General features: G+C 47.5%; 2 protein-coding genes across 3 annotated transcripts in view; both read left to right on the top strand.

The window, feature by feature from the left end:
* Gpatch1 (G-patch domain containing 1) overlaps positions 1-6101 on the top strand; it is a 45114-nt gene extending 39013 nt beyond the window's left edge. Inside the window, exons 17-19 of the mRNA XM_021166240.2 lie at positions 6-103; positions 1734-1884; positions 5828-6101. Coding sequence (XP_021021899.1) covers positions 6-103; positions 1734-1884; positions 5828-5858 — 280 coding nt within the window. The 3' untranslated portion in view covers positions 5859-6101. The remainder of the gene's footprint in view (positions 1-5; positions 104-1733; positions 1885-5827) is intronic.
* Positions 6102-7187: 1086 nt separating this feature from the next.
* Positions 7188-20414, top strand: part of Wdr88 (WD repeat domain 88) — a 38635-nt gene continuing 25408 nt past the window's right edge. For both annotated transcript variants that reach the window (XM_021168398.1, XM_021168397.1), the window contains exons 1-3: positions 7188-7946; positions 15575-15685; positions 19799-19887. In XM_021168398.1, the coding sequence (XP_021024057.1) occupies positions 7260-7946; positions 15575-15685; positions 19799-19887 (887 nt within the window). In that variant the 5' untranslated portion in view covers positions 7188-7259. The remainder of the gene's footprint in view (positions 7947-15574; positions 15686-19798; positions 19888-20414) is intronic.

The following is a 20414-nucleotide window of genomic DNA, read 5'->3' as shown; positions in this document are numbered from 1 at the left end:
GGAAGGAAGGAAGGAAGGAAGGAAGGAAGGAAGGAAGAAAGAAAGAAAGAAAGAAAGAAAGAAAGAAAGAAAGAAAGAAAGAAAGAAAGAAAGAGGAAAGAGACAGAGATAGAGAGACAGAGACAGAGACAGAGAGGGAGACAGAGAGAGACAGATAGAAAAGAAAAAAGAAAAGAAATTCGTGTCCAGTTAGGCATGACACATACCTGTTGTATTCTCTGCATGGGTGGCTCAGTGTTTAAGTGCCCTGGTGGCTTTGGTTTCTGTCACCTGGCTTACAATTGTCTACACCTCCAGCTCCAGGCGATCTGATGCCTCCACAGGCACTGTGTACAAGACACACACAGGCAGAACACCCATACACATAAATATAAAGAAAAACATTTTAAAGGATTTGAGGTACCTTGTAGTAAACATTACACATTAAGTAATAAAACTGTCCACACCCACCTCATTATTACCATAGACTAAGCTCTTGGGCCTTAGTGCCATTTGAAGGGAAAGAAGCTTGAGACAAAGAATTCTGTAAGTGACACATTTTTTGTCATCCACGTGTTCTTTATGGCTTATAACCTGCAGTCTGGCTATCCATAGTGGCAGGACCTGTGTGTCCCTGCCCAGGCCTGAGTGCGGAGTAAGGCTGCACAGCCAGTGTTGGAGAAGCAGACCCGGGTGCTCTTATTTCTGCTCGGCAGTGGCCCGCCGCCGCTCTCTTCCCTCTGTCTGCCTTGCTGGGACAAGTCAGATTCCTAGGAGGATGGGGGTTGAGAGTCACCATGAGGTCCTGCCTGCACCTGTGTGGTTCTACTTTGTCTGCTGTTGACATGTTTGGGATGCCAGTGTGGTTTAATGTGTCACAGCTGCTAGCTCTGGGTGTCACCATTAGGCCAAAGCATACTTTAAAGGAGAATTATTTAATTTTTTAAAGTTTTAAATAAAAAGGAAAAAAAAAAGTTTGGTTTCTTAACAGCTCTAGCATCCAAACACATGCCCAGTGTGCCCAGTGTAGGTGTTTTTTATCTTTCTTTTCAGCCCAGGTTATTATATATGACAAAGTTCTACCTTTGAGCTAAGTCCCCAGTCCTTTTCAGGCAAATTCCAAGCACTTTATTACTGAACTAATCTGCCAACACTTTACTAAAGGATTCTAGGCAGGGGCTCTACCACTGAGCCACACCCCCAGCCCCTCACTGGGGGAATCTAGGCAGGGGCTCTACCAATAAGTTATACGTCATGCTCCTGGGTTAGGGGTGTGTGTATGTGTGTGTGTACGCTCGTGTCTGCCTGTGTTTATTTGTACAAATATGTATGTTCAATTGTGTATATATAGGTCAAGCATCATATTCAGTTGTTCACCTTTTTTGTGTTTTGGCTTTTTTTTCAGGTTTTTGTTTTTGTTTTCTTGAGGCAAGGTCTCTCAGTATAGCCCTGGCTACCCTAGAATTCACTCTGTAGGCCAAGCTGTCCTTGAACTCACAGAGATCCACTTGCCTCTGTGTCCTGAGTGCTGGAGTACATGCCACCACGCCTGGCCCCTCCACCTTATCTTTTGAACCTGGAGATGCTGCTGCTGGGATGGAGCAGTAGGCCTGCAGCACCACACCTGCTTTTTATAGATGAAGCTTGGTCAGCCAGAACTTTACTATCTGAGCTACTCCCCAGCCCTTGATCAGCTTCTTTCCATCTATTGTTTCTCTTGCTTTCTAACCTTCATTTTTATTTTCTTCTTTCCTAGAAAAAGAAACATAAGAAACACAAACACAAAAGTAAGCAAAAGAATAAGAAATCGGAAAAAAATAGCAGTTCTGAGAGCACAGACAGCAGTGACAGCGGGAGCGATGCCGGAGGGCCTGCAGAGCTGTCCCCTCAGGAGCTGCTGAGAAGGTGAGCCCTGGGGGGCGGGGGAGGGGGCTGGCAGCTTCTGGGATGGTTAAGCCCCCAGGGAGGGTTGTTTTGAAGACCTCAAAGGCCTACTGAATATTCATTACGCTTGCATTGAGCACTGTGTCAGAATGAGAAATTGGGTTAGGGTCAGTGGCACTCACCTGTTACTCCAGTTCTTGGGAGGCTGAGGCAGAAGGATCTCAAGTTTGAGGACAATATGGGCCGCATGGTGTGATATTGTGTCTCAAAAACCCAAAGGGGTTGGAATAGAAACAGAGAGAGGAAAACTTCAGAGCCAGCAGAAAAAGCTCCCATCTCCATATTAACCTCCTCAGCCAGTCTCCTGTGAACACACACAGACAGACAGACACACACACACACACACACTCACACACAGATATACTCATGTACACACATACGTAAATGTAACTTTTATTCACCAGGTGTAATTGTCTTGGAGACTTACTGTTGAATAAACTCCCTCTACTTCTCTCTGAACTCTAGCTGGCTGGTTTAACTCAGCTGTTCTGGCCCAAACTCCACTCCAAGCTGACTGATTCGAACTGGCTTCTCTTGGCTTCTGACTGAATTGCTCTGCTTGGTTCATACTACCTTTGGCAATATGTCCTAATTTTCTGTCTCTTTCTTCTGGCTCCTCCTTGTTTGCTGGTTCTTTCTATCTTCACCTGTATCTAGCTCGTTCTTTTGCCACCTGCCTTTGTAAGACTGTACTGCTAAAACTGCCCCCCTCTCTCTCCCCGGTGCTATTCTCTTGAGAGTTGGGTGTATCTTATCTCTGACTCTTCAATCAGATCTCTCTATGATTTGTCACTTTGTCTGTCCTTCAATTACACATCACTTTCAAACATGACTGCTTCCTTCCTTTTAACCTTTCTTATACTGTTTGGGATTAAAGATGTGTACTAAGGGTAATGTCTACATTCCAGCCAGATCACATGTGTACTAAAGGTAATGTCTACATTCCAGCCAGATCACATAGACCTAGAAGGTCTTTGGATGTGATCTCTTGCCAGAGCAGCCATGTTGCTGGATTAAAATTCTTTTACATACAGATGCACACACATGCCCACATACATATACATACATACATGCACACACAGTCTATATCACACATATATTTAGTCATATACATGCATAATCTTATAAATACAACTATATATATAAGCAATCATATCTATCCATACAATCTAGCCATATATATCTATCCATACACACATGTAATCACATATATGCATATATGTACACATATAATCATATAAACACATACTCATACAAACATACAACCATACACACATGCAATCGTATATACATGCAATTATTTATACACATCATATACACATCGATGTGCATGATTATGTGTGTGACTGCTTGCTTGCTTGTATATATATGTATATACAAGTGCATATAGTGCCCACAGGGGCCAGGAAGGGATGTTGGATCCCTTGAAGCTAAGTTACAGTGGTTGGGAACTGCTGTGCCTGCACCATGTGCTGAACCCAGGTCCTCTGTAAGATTGTCAAGTGCTCCTAACTGCTGAGCCATCTCTCCAGACTCCTCCCCCATCCCCTTTTTCAGAGTATAACATGCATGGACTCTTGTTCAGTTCCCAGTAGAGTCCTGTCCCCTTCTGAATGCTCACGAGCACAGTCCGTGCTGTCCTGCCTCTCTGTCCACATTCTGGCTGTCCACACTCCCACAGAACGGTCTATAAGCTCTACAGCCTTCTAGATTTTCTCTATTTTGCAGCTCTTAACTTTTCCACATTTTCCCTCACAAACCAGTTCAAAAGAACCATGAACCCCCATGGTCAGGAACCCTGCTTCTAGGTAGCAGTTTTCTGTGCTATTGTGATAAAATAACTGACAGGCAGCAAATTGAGGAAGGAAGAGCTCTTTTGGCTGAGTCTGATGGTACAGTCCGTCATAGGGGGCTGACTGGTATTCAGTGCCCAGCAGAGAGTATATTAAGGCAGACAGAAAACAAGCAGGTGGCTGTGTGCTAATCGACATCTAAAACTTAAATGAAACATAAAAAGTTTGGCAGCACCTGCCTATAATCCCAGCAGCTGAGAGCTGGAGGCAGGAGGGGCAGGAGGAGCAGGAGGGAGGACGGGAGTTCAAAGTCATCCTGCCCTACATACCAAGTTTGAGGTCAGCCTGAGCTACACGAGATCTCATCCCCCAAAACAAGCAAACAAACGAACAAAAACAAGAGCTAAACCTGAGAGGCAGTATATGTGGTAAGTACCATTGGTGCTGAAGACGCACGTATCTGTAGGTTTTTAGGTAGCTGTAAATGTACCTGTGTTCTCATCACCATAATACAGACCCAAGACAATCAACTTGTAATGAGAAAAGGCATCTTTGGGCTCTCGGTTTTAGGGGGTCCAGTCCTCACTCAGATGTCCCTGTTGACTTGGACCTGGGCTGAGGCTGCACACTGTTGAGAAGAGGCTGGGGTCCTACTCTCTGCTTTAGACCTAAGACTCTGCTAAGGACCTCAGACTTCCCACTGTGTCCCACGCGAGAACAATTTATGGGTGTTGCTTCACCTGCTGTGTGGATTCTGAATCAGACTCGGGGACATCGAGCTTGGGAGCAAGTGCTCTTTACCTTCTGAGCCATCTTGCCACCTTTGTCCTTTTAAACACAGTATCTCATTAGTTAGCCCAGGCTGGCCTTGAGCTCACATGCTGGCTGCATCAGCTCTCTGAGTACTAGAATTATCAGTGCACAACCATGCCCACCCAGTCCTTTTAAGTTTTAGTTTTATTCAAAGGCAGCATGTTTAATCTCGTTGTGTGTGCTTTTTCCCTTGTTGTATATGCAATGTTGAGGGTTAAGCCCAGGGCTTTCTGCATGCATGCTCTGCCATTGAGCTAGCTCTCTAAGCCCTAATGGAATCATGTCACATGAGCTCTCAGTGCTTGTCTTTGGAGATGCTTCTGTGTTACCTAGGCAACAGCAACTGGTTGGCGGTTGGCTGTGTACCGTTCCTTTATGCAAGAGAAGCATGGAGTGTTGTCTGCTCTGTCCTTGGTTTTCTCCCTAGAGTGAAGCCCCACTCCGAGTGTAGCAGGCATCACTTGCTTTCCATTCAACTCAGCCCCTTTTCTTTCTTTTTGTGATAAGGTCTTGCCGTCTAGCCCATTCTGGCCTGGAGCTTATGTTCTTCCTGTCTTAACTCCTGAGTGCAGGGACAACAGGTGCGCACCTCCATGCCCGTGGCACCTACTTAATTGGATTATGAAGTTGAGATTTCAGACTGATAACTCAAAAGCATTGGGCCCCAAAGTGAGCATGTTTTTGTTCCTTTCCAAAGTCATGTGATGGCTGAGGCGAGCTTGTGAAACCGACATCGGAGTTGCTGTTAGAAGTGGAACCTGGGGGCTGGAGAGATGGCTCAGCAGTTAAGAGAACTGACTGGCTCTTCCAAAGGTCCCAAGTTCAAATCCCAGCAACCACATGGTGGCTTACAACCATCCATAAAACCTGGTGCGAGGTTGGGTTTGCAGATCTCTCTGTGCCCTGGAAATAACAGGAGGAAGAGTTTAAAACAAGGAGCAAGAAGCTAGAGAGATGGGTCAACAGCATGGCTCTTACACAGGACCAAGTTTTGTTCCCAGCACCCACAGCAAGCAGCTTGCTGCTGCCTATATCTCTAGTTGCGAGGATGCGGTGCCCTCGTGATTCTGAGAGCACCTGCACCCACATAGTAAATCTTAATACATAAAGTAAGGGTCGAGGCCAGGAGTGATGAGTCACACTTGTAATCCCAGCACTGGGAAAGCTGAGGCCAGCCTGGCCTAAGGGCTAGGGGTGTGGCACTGTGGAAGTATTTGGTTTTCAGTTTGTGTCTCATCCCCTTTTCTCTCTCTCTCTCTCTCTCTCTCTCTCTCTCTCTCTCCTGTTTTCTTCTGCAGACTGAAGTGTCTCCCCCTAAGAAGGCAGTAATGGAGCCCTGCCCTGGCCTGCTCAGTCTGGAGATTTCTCCATGATGCACGTCCATTGATTTCCCAGTTCATCATTGTACAGATTGTATTTATATGTAAATTCCTTCTGTAAAATAATTTTTTAAACCTTGACATTTCAAAGGCTGTCCTGAAAGGTTGCAGAAATTGATTTCTATTTTGAACTTCAGTCCGTGTTAGAAGGATAAAAGACTGAACAGTTTAATTAAAGTGGCTTTTAACAAAATGTGCTTCTTGATTTCTTTTGGAATGTCCTGGAGATTTTTAAAAGGGAGAGAAGAGCGAAGGCTTTTCTCTGCTTTCTGTGTCAAGATAGCCGAGTCCAGAAAGGATAGATGGGACTTGGCAGTGGAGGGGGTAAAGGGGGAGGCTGCCCATCCCCATCCTTGCGAGAAGCAGCTTCCTGCTGGTGGTGCCTGGAGCCCAGGGAGCAGACTGAGCAGGCCCCTGTGCACCACAGCTTGGGTCCCACCAGCTGACAAACGCAGAGCTGGGCAGGGGTGAGTGGTAGAAACCTACTGAGCCAGGCAGGCACTGATGTCATCCCAGCACCTTAATGGGGGTAGGGGTGGGGACCAAAGTGCAGGGAACTTTATACAATGAGAAAGACTTCAAAAGAAGCAAGAAGGTGGCCATGCGTTGTTTAACCACTCAGATGTGAGAACCCTCTGTATTCCACGATTATCCCATCCAGTTATTCTTCTGCCTGTAACTATCCTTGTTATGAATTGTAACGAATCTTTCCCCTTGTCCACACACACAAATGTAACCTGGTCCCCAGAGGCTGCATCCTGCTCCATCCCAGTCATGCCGCAGTAAGTTATGGGCTATTTGTCAGACACAAATTGGGCACGCTAGGAGCTCTTCCAACAGGCAAAGGGACAGAGATTCACAGTGACAGAGAGCCAGGAGGGCACAAGGGTAAGATCCCTGGCTTTGCACCTTACTCTCCTTCCTCATGTGTCCAAGTGCCAGAGAACATTTTAGGGGCAGTAGTACTCTCCATTGGGAGGCATCTTCTGTCACCCCTCCCTTATTTCCTCCTGGCTCTTCTTCCCTTTTTTCTCTTTCTGAGGTTGGGTCTTGCTATGTAGCCCAGGCTGGCCTGGAAGGGAACGATCCTGCCTGAAGTCTCCGAGTCAGGAAGTGGGCAGGTAAATAGCAGACCCCGTGCAGCACGTGGACCCGAAGGGCTCAGCGCGGGGTGTAGGCACGTGGTGCCACCGTTCCGGCTGAGGCCGCGGCTGACCGGGCAGGCTCCAAGATGGAGCCCCAAGTCCCCCCAGAAGCCTCGGGGGGCACCAGGAAAGGTTCTGGGGAGACCTGGGAGGGCTCAGAAGAGATTAGGAAGGATTCTAAAGATAGCAGGGAAGATATTGACGAGATGAAGAAAGACAAAGAAGAGATCCTGAACAGCCCTGACCAGGTCAGGAAGGGCTCTCCTGATGTCAGGAAGAAGAAGAAGATAAAGAAGAAAAGAGTTAAACAGAAGGGGGCTCTTGACCCCAAGAAGTTGGATGTCCTTGAGGACAGTTGGTGGAAGGGGTCTCTTGAGTACCAGAAGCTGGATTTTGCCGAGTACAATTGGGTCTCGGTCGTCGATAACAGGAGAGTTTCGGTAGACAGCAAGAGGAGTTCGGTCGATAGCAAGAGGGGTTCGGCCGATAGCAAGAGGGGTTCGGCCGATAGCAATAGGGGTTCGGCCGATAGCAAGAGGGGTTCGGCCGATAGCAATAGGGGTTCGGCCGACAGCAAGAGGGGTTCAGCCGATAGCAAGAGGGGTTCAGCCGATAGTAAGAAGAGCTTTAGCCCCAATAAGATGGATTTCAGTGAGGACAGAGACATATCTCAACCGGCCCTTTCCAGGGCCAGGGCGCAACAAAGCAAGGTGCCATGGGCCCTGATGAGAGCATTGGGTCGTTTCAAGCTGTCCCTCCCAGATCTCCGTCGGTATTATAATCTGACCTCCCACGACCCCCTGGCCTTAGACAAGGATCGTCAGCCACGTGAGAAGAGCCACATGGCTACAGTGAGGAGGAAGTTCTGGGGTAACCAGCAACCGCTCTCTAAGGTCAGAAGCACCTACCAAGGTCAGAGGACCCAAGTGGCCTTCCAGCCACCTGAGTGAGACCCGTCATCCGCTCTGCACCCTCCCACAGGGGCAGAAGCCTGTGCAGGCCCTGGGGGGCATTACTGATGGATGCCTGAGGCTGGCTGAGTCGCCTGCCACCTTAATCTCTACATTCCCAGCCCCATGCACCCTTTTACATCCTGGGGAGTCCCCTGCAACTGTGGACTACTTTATCCACTTCCACCTTTCTGAGCAGAGAGCAAAACCCAGTCTCCTTCCCTCCATCCTTTCATGGTCCCTCAGCCCAGCATCCGGAATCCTGACATGGCCCTACTCCATTAGCTGTGGGAGGAACAGGGTAAGGGATGGGCCGTTTATATCTGACTTCCCTCCCTATCTTTGCTTTTCAGCTTTATTGTTATAGTTCTTGTACCATATAGTCCAACTGAGCAAGGCATACATTGCACAATGCCTTTTTTAAAAAAAAAAGATTTATTTATTTATTTCATGTATGTGAGTACACTCTAGCTGTCTTTAGACTCACCAGAAGAGGCCATCAGATCCCATTACAGATGGTTGTGAGCCACCATGTGGCTGCTCGGAATTGAACTCAGGACCTCTGGAAAAGTAGTCGGCGCTCTTAACCACTGAGCCATCTCTCCAGCCCAATGTCTTCTTTTCCTTTCCTTTCCTTTCCTTTCCTTTCCTTTCCTTTCCTTTCCTTTCCTTTCCTTTCCTTTCCTTTCCTTTCCTTCCCTTCCTTTCCTTTCTTTTCTCTCTCTCTCTCTTTTTTAAACATTTTCATATTGTGTAGCTGTCACAACTCTCGAACATTTCAGTCACACCTCCCATCCACCAAAAAAGGTTAGCAATTATCAGTCATTTCTTGCTTTCTTATAGTCCACCCTCCTAACCCTAGGCAGCCACCATTGCTACTTTCTGACTTGTTGTTCTAGAGAGTAATCGAGTGAAGCACTGTGCTGTGTGTGTGTGAGGGTCGGACAGGAGCCTTCTTTCCCTTAACACAATGCTTTCGAGGCCCAGGCACACTGAGCATGGCAGTACTTTTTTTTTTTTTTAAAGAATTATTTATTTATGTATGTGAGTACACTGTAGCTGTCTTCAGACACACCAGAAGAGGGCATCGGATCCCATTACAGATGGTTGTGAGCCACCATGTGGTTGCTGGGAATTGAACTCAGAATCTCTGGAAGAGCAGTCAGTACTCTTAACTGCTGAGCTATATCTCCAGCCTGTTACAACCTTTTTTTTTTTTTTTTNTTGCCAAATAGTAGTTGTAGGGGCTTTGGCATTTTATGTGTTCATCCATCACTTGGTGGATAGCTGCGTTGAGGTAAATGCTGTGTATGTGTACAAGCTTTTGTGTGGATGCCTTAATTTTCCAGAACCATATACCAGAGTGTAAAATGGTTGCCTTCTATGTTAATTCACATATTTAACTTTAAATGTATTTCGTTTTGTGTGTTTGAGTGTTGGTCTGCATACATGTATGTGTACTGTGTGTAGCAGAGCCTGGAGAAGCCAGAAGAGGGCTTCTGAACCCTGGACTGGGATTCACAGATGGTTGTCGAGTTGCCATAGAGGTGAGGGGAATTGAACCTGGATCTTCTGCAAGAGCAGTCAGTGCTTGTAACAACTGAGCCAAAATGTGTCTTTATTAATGTCTACACATGTGTCTGTGCCAGTGCATGCCATGTGACTACAGATGCCTGACAAGACCAGAGGATGCCTCAGATTGCTTTATAGGTAGTTGTGAACTTTGCAAGAAACGCTCGTTTGTTCGGTCTTTCGTTCGTTTTATGTACACTAATGTCTCTCTTTACTGTGTAAGGTTGTTACATCCCTTGGAACTGGAGCAGCCAGTGCTCTGAACTGTTGGGCCATCTCTCCAGCCCCCACAAGAGGCACTCCTCAGTTTTTTGTTTTGTTTTGTTTTGTTTTTTTAAAGACAGTTTCACTATGTAGCCCTGGTTGTCCTGAAACTCCCTGTGTAGATCAGGCTAGCCTCAAACTCACAGAGAACTGCCTGCTTCTTCTTCCCTAGTGCTGGGACTAAAGGTGTGCACTGCTCCACCCAGTGTAAGAAGGGCTCTCAACTGTTGAGATGTCTCTCCAGTCCCTATGTTTATCCTTTGTAAAGAAATGCTAAACTATTTTTTTTCTGAAGTGGCTACACAGTTTTACGTTCCCCGCCAGCAATGCTCGAGGCTCTAATTTGTCCATAACCTTGCCCACACTTTTTAAGCCATCTCAATGTAAATGACATATGACTCTGAGGCTTTCGTTTGCGCCATCCTGGTGACTAATGATGCTGACAGTCACTTTACACTATCTATCAACCAACCACGTGGTTACCTTTGGAGAAACATCTATTTAGGTCCCTGGTAGAGTGTTTGTCCACTGTGCACAAGGCCCTGTGTCCGATCCCTATCACAGCATCAAGCTGGCATGCCGGTGCATCTCAGTCATCTCACCACTCAGGAACCAGAGGCCGGAAGATCAGACGTTGAAGGGCGGGGCTGGACAGAGGGCTCAATGATTAAGAGCACTGGACTGCTCTCCCAGGGGTCCCGAGTTCAATTCCCAGCAGCCACACAGGGTGGCTCACGACCATCGCATCAAGAGATCTAATGCCCTCTTCTGGCATGCAGGCATACAGGCAGATAAGAGCATTCATACACATAAAACGAATAAACAAATCTTAGAAGCTGAAGGCTGAGTAGGCTAGGCTGTGCAGTAAGTAGGTAAAGGCGAGGAAGCCTGATGGCTCAAGTTCAATTCCCAGACCCCACGAGATGGAAGGAGCGAAGCAGATCCCCCGCTTGTGCACCGAATGCTACAGGCGTGCCATTGCGGCATGCACCACACACATAGTAGATAAATGTAGTAAATAAAAGGAGATTTGAGGTTATCCTTGATGACCTTGACGATACAGCAAGCATGAGGCTAGCCTGGGCTACACGAGACATCTCAGTTAGGGCATGGGGGCTGTGTGGATGACTCAGTAGTTAAAGTGCTTGGAGTGCAAGCAAGAAGACTAGAGTTTAGAACTCCAGAACTCATGTGAATGCTGAGATTATCTAAGTCTCAGAAGAAGTAAACAGGATACCTGGATCCTCTGTCTATCTGCTCTGTGTTTGATTGAGAGACCTTTCCCTGGATCCTCTATCTATCTGCTCTGCGTTTGATTGAGAGACCTTTCCTCAAAGAATAAGGTGGAGAAAGGTTCCTGGCATGAGCCTGGAGTCTCCATCTACACACATAGCACACCTACGTGTGAATATGCACATGTGCTGTGCACACAAAGAAAACAATAGAATTCAATTGTGTGTAATTCAATTCAATGTGTATTTCACTATGCATTCTAAGTACATGCCCCATAGCAGATATGTAATTTTTGTTTTTTGTTGTTGTTTTGTTTTGTTTGTTTGTTTGTTTTGAGACAGGGTTCCTCTGTGTAGCCTGGGCTGTCCTAGAGCTTGCTCTGTAGACCAAGTTGGCCTCAAACTCACAGAGAAATGCCTGCCTCTGCCTCCCAAGTGCTGGGATTAAAGCTGGGTGCCGCCATGCCTGGCTAGATATGTAACTTCTTGATGATATCCTTTGCAGCACGATATTTTTTAACTGATTTAAATTAATTTGTTTTGGAGATAGGGTCTCACTATGTATCCATGAATGACATGGAACTCTTTGTGTAAGAACCAGGCTGGTCTTGAACTCACAGAGATGCAGCTGCCTCTGCCTCCTGAGTATTGCAGTTAAAGGGGTGTTCCTTGGGTCTGGAGAGTTGGATTAGCATCTAAGAGCTTGTGCCATTCTTCTTGAGGACCAAAGTTCAAACCCCAGCACCCATGCCAGATGGTTCCCACTGCCTGTGAGTCCAGCTCCAGGAGACAGAAGCCTCTGGTCTGCACAGACATCCGTATTTATGTGCGCACACCCCCTTAAATGTAATATAAAGGAAATTTTAAAGGTGGCTACTACAATGCCCAGAGCTTTTATTTTATTTATTTTATTTTATTTTATTTAGGACATAGTTTATTTCCCTTTGTCTTTTCTTTTTCATTCTTTTATTTTCCCCCCAAAAATCTATACAGAAATCAGGGATTCCATTACACAGAAGAAAAATAGGAATAACAATTTGGAGAGAGAACCCTGTGTTCTCTGCTGTCGAGTGATGGTGGGTGAAGGAAGGGTTGGTCGCCTCATCCCTTACATTCAAGGCCTTGGGGTGTGTCTAGCAAACAGAGAGGGCGTTCGGAGTCTTTTAATTGTGACATAAACTGATAAAGCCACATGCATATGCATTTCAATTGGCCTCAGTTGGGAGGAAATGCTGTTTCTGCCCATAGCGCTATAGGAAGCAAAAAGGGGCAACACTGGTGTGGCGCTGTAGTTGAGTAATCCTCTCTACGTCCCTGGCAATGGCTGCGCAAGTCCTTTGCTAGCTGCCCCAATTCAGTTCTCAAATGAAACACACACATGCACACACACGCACGCACACACACGCACACATGCACACTCATCCTTATATTTGATGTGCCTTTATCAGCTCAATGGTTGGGCCACTCCCAAACTTCCACATTGCTAAGGCCTCCCCTCCGATATTCCTGAATAATTACTTGCTAAAATCTATATCCATCTTTGTACCCTAGACCCAATGCCCCACCCCCCCATCCCCCGGGCCGTTCATCCCTGGCTCTTACATGAGTGTATGCTTTCCCATTCTCAGCTCTCAAGCCTGGTCCTTCTTCTCCTGTACAGCAGTTCCACCTCTTCCTCCGTGGCCCTCTTGCCCTAGGATCCCGAAGTCCCGCCTCTATCTCCCCTCCCAGCCATTGGCTGTCCGCAACTTTATTTGCCAATCAGAACCAGCTGGGGGTAGGGACCCTCTGGGTCTCCCATGCAGAATTCTCATGCAATTTTGGGAACTCATACTGCAAGTGCTAAACCAAATCCACAACACTGGTCACTTGACTCCTCTCTCTCTCTCCAGACATGGAGTCTGTCTTTCGGGAAGGGAACAGTAGCAGCAGCCTTGGCTCATCTGTGAAGAACAGTCACGGATTACCCGTCTGTCCCTCCATCCCCCTGGGATGGAGAGTCACTACGTACCGTTCATAGGAGGTTTAGAGGCTTCCTTGGGAAGCTCTGCCTTTACAACTGGCGGGCGGAAGTGGGGTCCGGGCACTGGTTCCACCGCGCCAGGGAGCTTGTTTGAAGTGCAGAGGGCGCAATACTCTGCTGCAGACCTCTCTTGATCACGGGCGATCACATAGATTCTTCTCCAAGTAGAAATAGTCGCACTGTCAAAGCAGCTTCATAAAGTGAACTGCCTTCGCTGTCTCGCCCCGACTGTCCTTTTCCGTCTGTGTCCGCCCTCATGGCGACTTTCCATCTTCTTACTGTCGTTTCCCCTTTGCTGAGGACACAGGCACACATGATTTTAATTGCGATGGCATTTATCTATTCTTGCTGTTGTCTTTTGGTGTCAGATCTAAGAAACCACCAAGGGAAGAGTGGGGCTATTTACACCCTTGCTTTCCTCTGAGTCTTAGGGTTTCAATACTCAACATTTAAGCGCTTTTTAAAAAAAATAATTAAAAAAAAGATTTTATTTATTTATTTTATGTATATGAGTACACCATTGCTCTGTTCAGACACACCAGAAGAGGGCATCAGATCCCATTACAGATGGTTGTGAGCCACCATGTGGTTTCTGGGAATTGAACTCGGGACTTCTGGAAGAGCAGTCAGAGCTCCTAACCATTGAGCCACCTCTCCAGCCCAACATTTAAGCTTTTGATCCATTTTGACTTTGTTTCTATATGTGGTAGAAGTCTGTTTTCTTGGTGTAAATAACTAAATTTCCCAGAAAATGTGCTTCAAAAGCTTATTCTCTCATCGTTGTATGTGCATGTCATGTATACTAGCGTTCCTGGAGTGGGGATGTGTGCGTGTGTGTGTGTGTGTGTGAATGTGAACATATGTGTGTGTGTGTGTGTGTGTGTGCCTGTGCGTGCGTGCACATGTGCATGGGCATCTATGGGTGCATGCATGCATGCGTGCATGCCTGTGTGTGTGTGTGTGTGTTTGTTCATGTGTATGTGTGTGTGTTTGTGTGTATGCCACAGATGAACTTTAAGTGTCATTCCTCATAGCCCATCCATCTTGAATCGTTGTTGTTGTTATTAGTGTGTGGAGAAATGGTGTGCACATATGAATGAGAGAGGATAACTTTTGGGGAGTGGGTTCTCCTTCCACCTCATGGGTCCTGGTGATGAGGTTCGGAATGTCAGATGCACACTGGCTTCATCTCTGGCCTCACTCCCTACTTTGGTGTTTCTTGTTTGTTTGTTTACAACACAAAGTTTCTCTGTGTAGCCCTGGCTTTCCTGGAACTTACTCTATGAACCAACCAGGCTGGCCTTGAATTCACAGAGATCTGCCTGCCTCTGCCTCCCAAATGCTGAGTGGCTGGGATTAAAGGTTTGAGCCCCCACAGTCCAGCCTACCTGGGCGTTTTTATTTGTTTGGTTTTGAGACAAGGTCACTCACTGGGACCTGGGGCTCACTAGCTCACCAGTTAGGTTGGGCTGGCCAGCCCCAGGGGTTCGCTGTCTACCTCTTCAGTGCAGGGGTTCATTACAGGCAGATACCACTGGCACTTGCTGTGGGTTAGGGGAAGTCTGGAAGTTAGAGGACAATTTGTTAAGTTGGATGTCTCCTTCACCGTGTGGGTCCTAGGGACTGAACTCAGGTCACCAGGCTCGGCAGGAAACACCTTCACCAGTTGAGCCATCTCACCCACCCCACCCACAGATGGGTGAATTTTCTTCTTGAATTTTCACAAAGGCTTTAAGAGCAGCTTGACGGCTCAGTGGTTAGGAACACACACTGTTACCCTGGGAGGACCTGGATCCGTTGCCCAGCACGAATGTTGGGTGGCCCACAACCACTTGTAACTCTGCATCCAGGACATCCAGTGCCCTCTTCTGGCTGCCCAATGCACTGACACACCCACGGCACCCCCCCCCCCATTAATAAAACTTAAAAGCACACATAAATAGACTGGGTGAGGTGCCACACGCCTTTAATCCCAGCACTCAGGAGGCAGTGGCGGGCAGAGCTCTGGGAATTCCAGGCCAGCCTGGTCTACACGGTGTGTTCCAGGATGGCCAGGGCTTTGTAGAAAACTATCTCAAAAACAAAACAAAACAAAACAAAACAAAACCAAAACAAAAGCACATAGAAAAAGATCAGCTTGTCCCTTTCTACAGTGATTTCATTACCATGGAATCTGATGAGGTAGTGTTGCCCTAGTGGGTCTCTGTGAGGACCTCTGTCTGCTATTTCAGCTCGATTCCATCTGCCCATCTGTGATTATAGGATGCTGGTCCTTTTACACCATGTCTTCAATTTCTTTCAACAGTCTTTCATTTCCAAGGCATACAACTCCCCCCTACCCATCGTTTTTGTGCTGGGATGCTTTCCTTAATTTTTTTTTTACATGTCACATGTTTATAAACACTGCTTGATTTTTTGCACGATGTCCTTGCGCCCAGCGACACTGCTAAACTGGTTGTTGTCTCCGTCCTTTTGTTTAGATCCCGTATAAGATTCTGATCGGGCATGACCACATCGTGAGTTCCTGCCACTTTTGTATGAATGACACAAGGTTCCTCAGTAGCTCCTACGACTGCTCAGTGAAGCTGTGGGTAGGTAGCCAGATGGTCTGCTAGCACTCAGATGTCGAGTACCCTTAGCCTCCTCTGCTGGAGAATTGTCCAGCACCGAGTTCTTATTTTCTGGGGTTTGCCAAGGCTTCTGGGCAAGTACAAGATAAAGGAGCCCACCCTAGTGTTGAGTCCTCAGAAAAAGCCTCGGAACAGCTAGCTAGCCTGTGGCCCTGGACACAGTGGGGGCTCGGGCTGAAGACCACAATGCTGACAGCCCCCAGCTTTGGGGAGGAGGGTCCTGGTTGTTCCTGGCCTCTACTTGGGAGTCACTGAGCTATGTTATATTTTTTGGTTAAAATTTTATTTCCGATATATTTATTTATGTGTATGGGATTTTTGCCTGCATGCCGCATGTGTGCAGTTCCTACAGAGGCCACAAGGGGGCATTAGACTTCTTCCTGGAACTGGAGTTAGAGATGGTTGTGAGCCACCTTGTGGGGGCTGGAAATTGAACCTAGGTCCTCTGGAAGAGCATCTGGTACTTTTGGCTGCCGAGCTGTCTCTCCAGCCCCAATCTTAATTTTTCATATTTTTTATTTTTGAGGTAAGGTTGGCTTTGAACTCACAATCCTCCTGCCTCAGCCTTCCACAAACAGGAATTACAGACCTGTGCCATCACACCCTTAGGCAGACTGTTATTTCTCTGGGTCTCCTTTGCATCTGGAAAACTCAGTTTTTAAATACTGATCTTGTATCGTACAGTTGTGTTAAACTATTTTTGTTAATCCTGTTTTCATTTTATTTTTATTTGTGTGTGTGTGTGTGTGTGTGTGCGCGCGCGCTATGTCCATATAGGCTCTTGGAGGCCAGGGAGGGCATTGGACCATCTGCAACTGGAGTTGCAGACAGTTGTGGGCCTGCCTAATGTGGGTGCTGGGAATTGAACTCAGGACCCCTGGAAGAGCAGAAAATGCTCTTAACCACTGAGCCACCTCTCCAGTGTCCTGCGTTTTAGTTGCCATATAAAATTCTTACTGAACTTAAGCACGACGTGAGTTCCTGCCACTTCGGTGATATCCAGGCCTTGGGCATTCACAGAGGACAAATGGGGTCCAGGTCCGAGTTCTGCCCCAGAGAGATGGAGCAGGTCAGTGCCCGACTATGTAGTGGCAGAGAAACCAGGAACAGGGTGTAGTATTCAGGCCAGGCTGCCTCCTCTCTGCTTGTAGGATTTGGTGTTTGTGTCCAGCAGCCCCTGACAGGTGTCTATGGCAGGGCTGACAGAGAGGAGGGAGCAGGGATGGAGGGTGATGTTGGCTAGCAAGGACTTGGCTGAAGATGACCACGGCCTGGGGCCACATGAGAGGATACTCAGTTCCGAGGCTTTCTGCTGCCTTCTGGTTTGGGTTGAGAAGCGGCAGGGTGGAAGATTGTCAAGGGTGCTTCAGGTCCTGGCATGGGTACTTGGACAGTGTAGAGCCCCTGACCCTACAAATGACCTCAGAGGAGGATCTTGTCATATGTTGGTGCCAAGGCACAGACCGATTAGGTTAGAGGGTTTGGGACTACCCCAGGTCAGCTCAGACCTTGTCTTGGAGACCCAATGGCTGTGTAACTCTGGGCGGTTTATCCACCTCTTGAGGCCCTCAGAGGACCAGCTGTGTGGTGGGGCTGCACCAAGCTTTGCCTCCCCGACCTCCAACCCCCCTGGATCTCCACACCTCCCTCTGCTGCTGCCCTGTGGACACCTGTGCACCCAGAGGCTAGGATCTCACTGCGGGAGTGGGAGCAGGAACGGGGGCAGGGGTGTTGGGACTCACTTTCTCTGGGATCCATAAGGCCTTTTCCAGCCTTCAGTAGTCACCGGGGGTTCCCAAGCAAGAGGACAGGTAATTGTCACTGTGTGCTGTTCATCTGTTGACCCAACAGAAGTATTCATGGAATTTGTGCATGTCTGGGCTGAAAGGCTGTGTCTGTTTGGTTTTTTTGGTTTTTTGTTTTTTGTTTTTTGTTTTTTTTGCTTTTTGCTTGTTTTGGTTTTTCTGTTACACACACACACACACACACACACACACACACACACACACACACGTATACTGTACACTTAAAGAATCGGAACCATACAGAAATACTGAATCATAAATTTCACCTCCAACCCATTGTCACACTCCCGATTTTTCCTTCTGCCTCCTTCGCTAGTACTCCCTCTGTTGGGGCTATAACTCAGGGCAGAAGACCCGTCTAATAGACGCAAGGCCCTGCTAGGCACCAAACTCAATAGGAAAAGAGAACAAAATTAAAAACTTCCTACAAACCTAAATAAAACCCTTCAAACTGACTTCTCAGGCGTTGGCTTTTCCAAAGGCCGAGCTTGAAAACCTGCTCCGAGCCTCTGTCCTTGGTTGCTGTTCCTCATTTTGGCCACATGGGGGCACTATTGAATTTGCAATCGCTTCATTCTCTGCCCAGACTTGGAGGTTGTGTAGCTTACAGTCTCAAGCATGCGGGGGCAGGTGGGGAGGGGGGTGCGGAGGTGGGGTTGGGAGGTTTGGGTGGGGGGGCGTTGTTTTCCGCTAAAGCAGTGGTTCTCAAGCTTCCTAATGCTTAAGACCCTTTACTGTTCCTCATGTTGTGGTGACCCATTGTGACTCCATAACTGTAATTTTGCTACCGTTATGAGTTGTGTTTTCCAATGATCTTAGGGTGCCCCCCATGAAAGGGTTGTTAGGACACCCCCAGGGGTCCCGACCCACAGGTTGAGAAACACTGCTCTAGAGGCACTGTGCCAAGCTAGAGAGACTGGATCCTAGTGGTCAGCATCAATCCTTCTTCCTGAGCCCAGGACACCAGCCCGAGGGTGCACTGCCCTGTTAAATTCCATTTGGGGAACTCCCAGCTGCCCTTTTCTTCTACCGAACTTGGAAAAGGGCCTCCTGGGATTTCCTGACTGTGACCATATGCCCCAGGGGACAGGCGTTGGGAGCTGGGTGTGTGGAGCTTAGCATTCACAACAGGCCTGGGGCTACCATAAAGGTTATTGGTATGGCTTCAGTCTGGGAACCAGTCTGGTGAGTAGCCCTTTACCATCTTTGGAGATCGTCCCCCATGTAATAAAGGCAGCTAATCACACCTTTACAGCCTGTGCAAACTGCCTTCCTGGAATTCAAGTGTGGGCTAGGCAGAGTGTCCATGGAATTGGTCTTGCTTTTTTAAGCTTCCAGGTCCTGGGCTCTGGTACACCTTTCTGGTAGACAACACTTTACATGGATTGGTGTAGGCTATTGCTGTAAATGGTGAGCCCCAAGCTCTCCAAGAGAAGGTTGGGGAACACCTGGCTTCCTTTGCACTTTGCCCCCAGCACCTTATTATCCGGTGTTCTTGACTGTCCCTGTCGCCGTAGGGAACTTGAGTGCATGTGTGTTTTGCTTGCATGTTCATGTGTGCACCGTGTGCATGCATGCCTGGTGGCCACAGAGGCCAGAAGAGGAAGTCAGATCTCCATGGAATTGGAGTCACAGACGGTCGTTATCTGCCATGCGGGTGCTAGAAACGGACCTGGGTCCTCTGAGAAGAGCGCTTAACCACTGAGCCACCTCTTCTGCTCAACATAAATCTTTAATTATGTTAAGAAAATTGCACTGTGTGTATGTGGAAGTCAGAGAACAACTTTCTGGAGTGGGTTCTCCTTTTCCCGCCACGTAGGTCCCAGGGACTGAACCCAGCTCCTCAGGCTTGATGGAGAGTGCCTTTGCCCACCGAGCTATCTCACCGGCCCATATGCTTATATAAGGCTTTAACCACATATTTCTGTCAGAGGCACCCCTCAGAGTGCATTCACGGGGTCAAAGGGCATGGGATTATACTTAGAAGACGTTCTTGAGGGGTACCGACAGATTGGAAGAAACCTCTTTGGCCAGTACAAAATGAACAATCACGAGTCTGCTCCCAGTGTGCCCAGGACCCATCTGTGCCTGGGCCACTGCGAGGGGGATTTCCTGAGGAGGCTGTGGAAGATGCAGTGTCCCTCCTGTTTGGGATATTGGAAAGCCCGGAACTTTGCTGTAGGCAAGCTAGGAACTACTGCTGACCAGCATTCATGACTTCCATACAGAAGCCTTGACCACTGTCTCTCCTCTCTCCCATTGATTTGAGGATGCTGAAGACGGAACTGTGGTTTGGGACTTTGAGCCACGACCCAAAGCTCCTGTTTTAGAGTGCAGCATCACAGCTGACAACAGAAGGTGAGAAGGTGATGTCTGCTCTGTTTAACACGGGTTGGGGAAAGTCGGAGTCAGCAGGCGAGCCTGTACACAGGCTTTTGTTTGCTTGTTTCAGAAAATATACAACCACAGTCCCCTGTTTAGGCCTCAGTGCTTCCGTGCACTTTGAGAATCAAGGAGTCTAACAATGTAACAGCATTCTGAACACTTAAATTGCTTAAAATAGAATGTTTACTGTAGTTAAGAGCATAGTCTGAATTTTCTTTTCTTCCTTCCCCCCTCCTCCTCTTCCCCCTCCCCCTCCTCCTCCTCCTCCTCCTCTTCTTCTTCTTCTTCTTCTTCTTCTTCTCCTTCTTCTTCTCCTCCTCCTTCTTCTTCTTCTCCTTCTTCTTCTTCTTCTTCTTCTTCTTCTTCTTCTTCTTCTTCTTTTTCTTCTTCTTCTTCTTCCTCCTCCTCCTCTTCTTCTTCTCCTTCTCCTTCTCCTTCTCCTTCTCCTTCTCCTTCTTCTTCTTCTTCTTCTTCTTCTTCTTCTTCTTCTTCTTCTTCTT

Source organism: Mus caroli, chromosome 7 (assembly GCF_900094665.2).
Source record: "Mus caroli chromosome 7, CAROLI_EIJ_v1.1, whole genome shotgun sequence".
NCBI classification, from domain to species: domain Eukaryota; kingdom Metazoa; phylum Chordata; class Mammalia; order Rodentia; family Muridae; genus Mus; species Mus caroli.
Note: the sequence above shows the minus strand (reverse complement) of the source record. Positions and strands in the feature narration are given on the sequence as shown.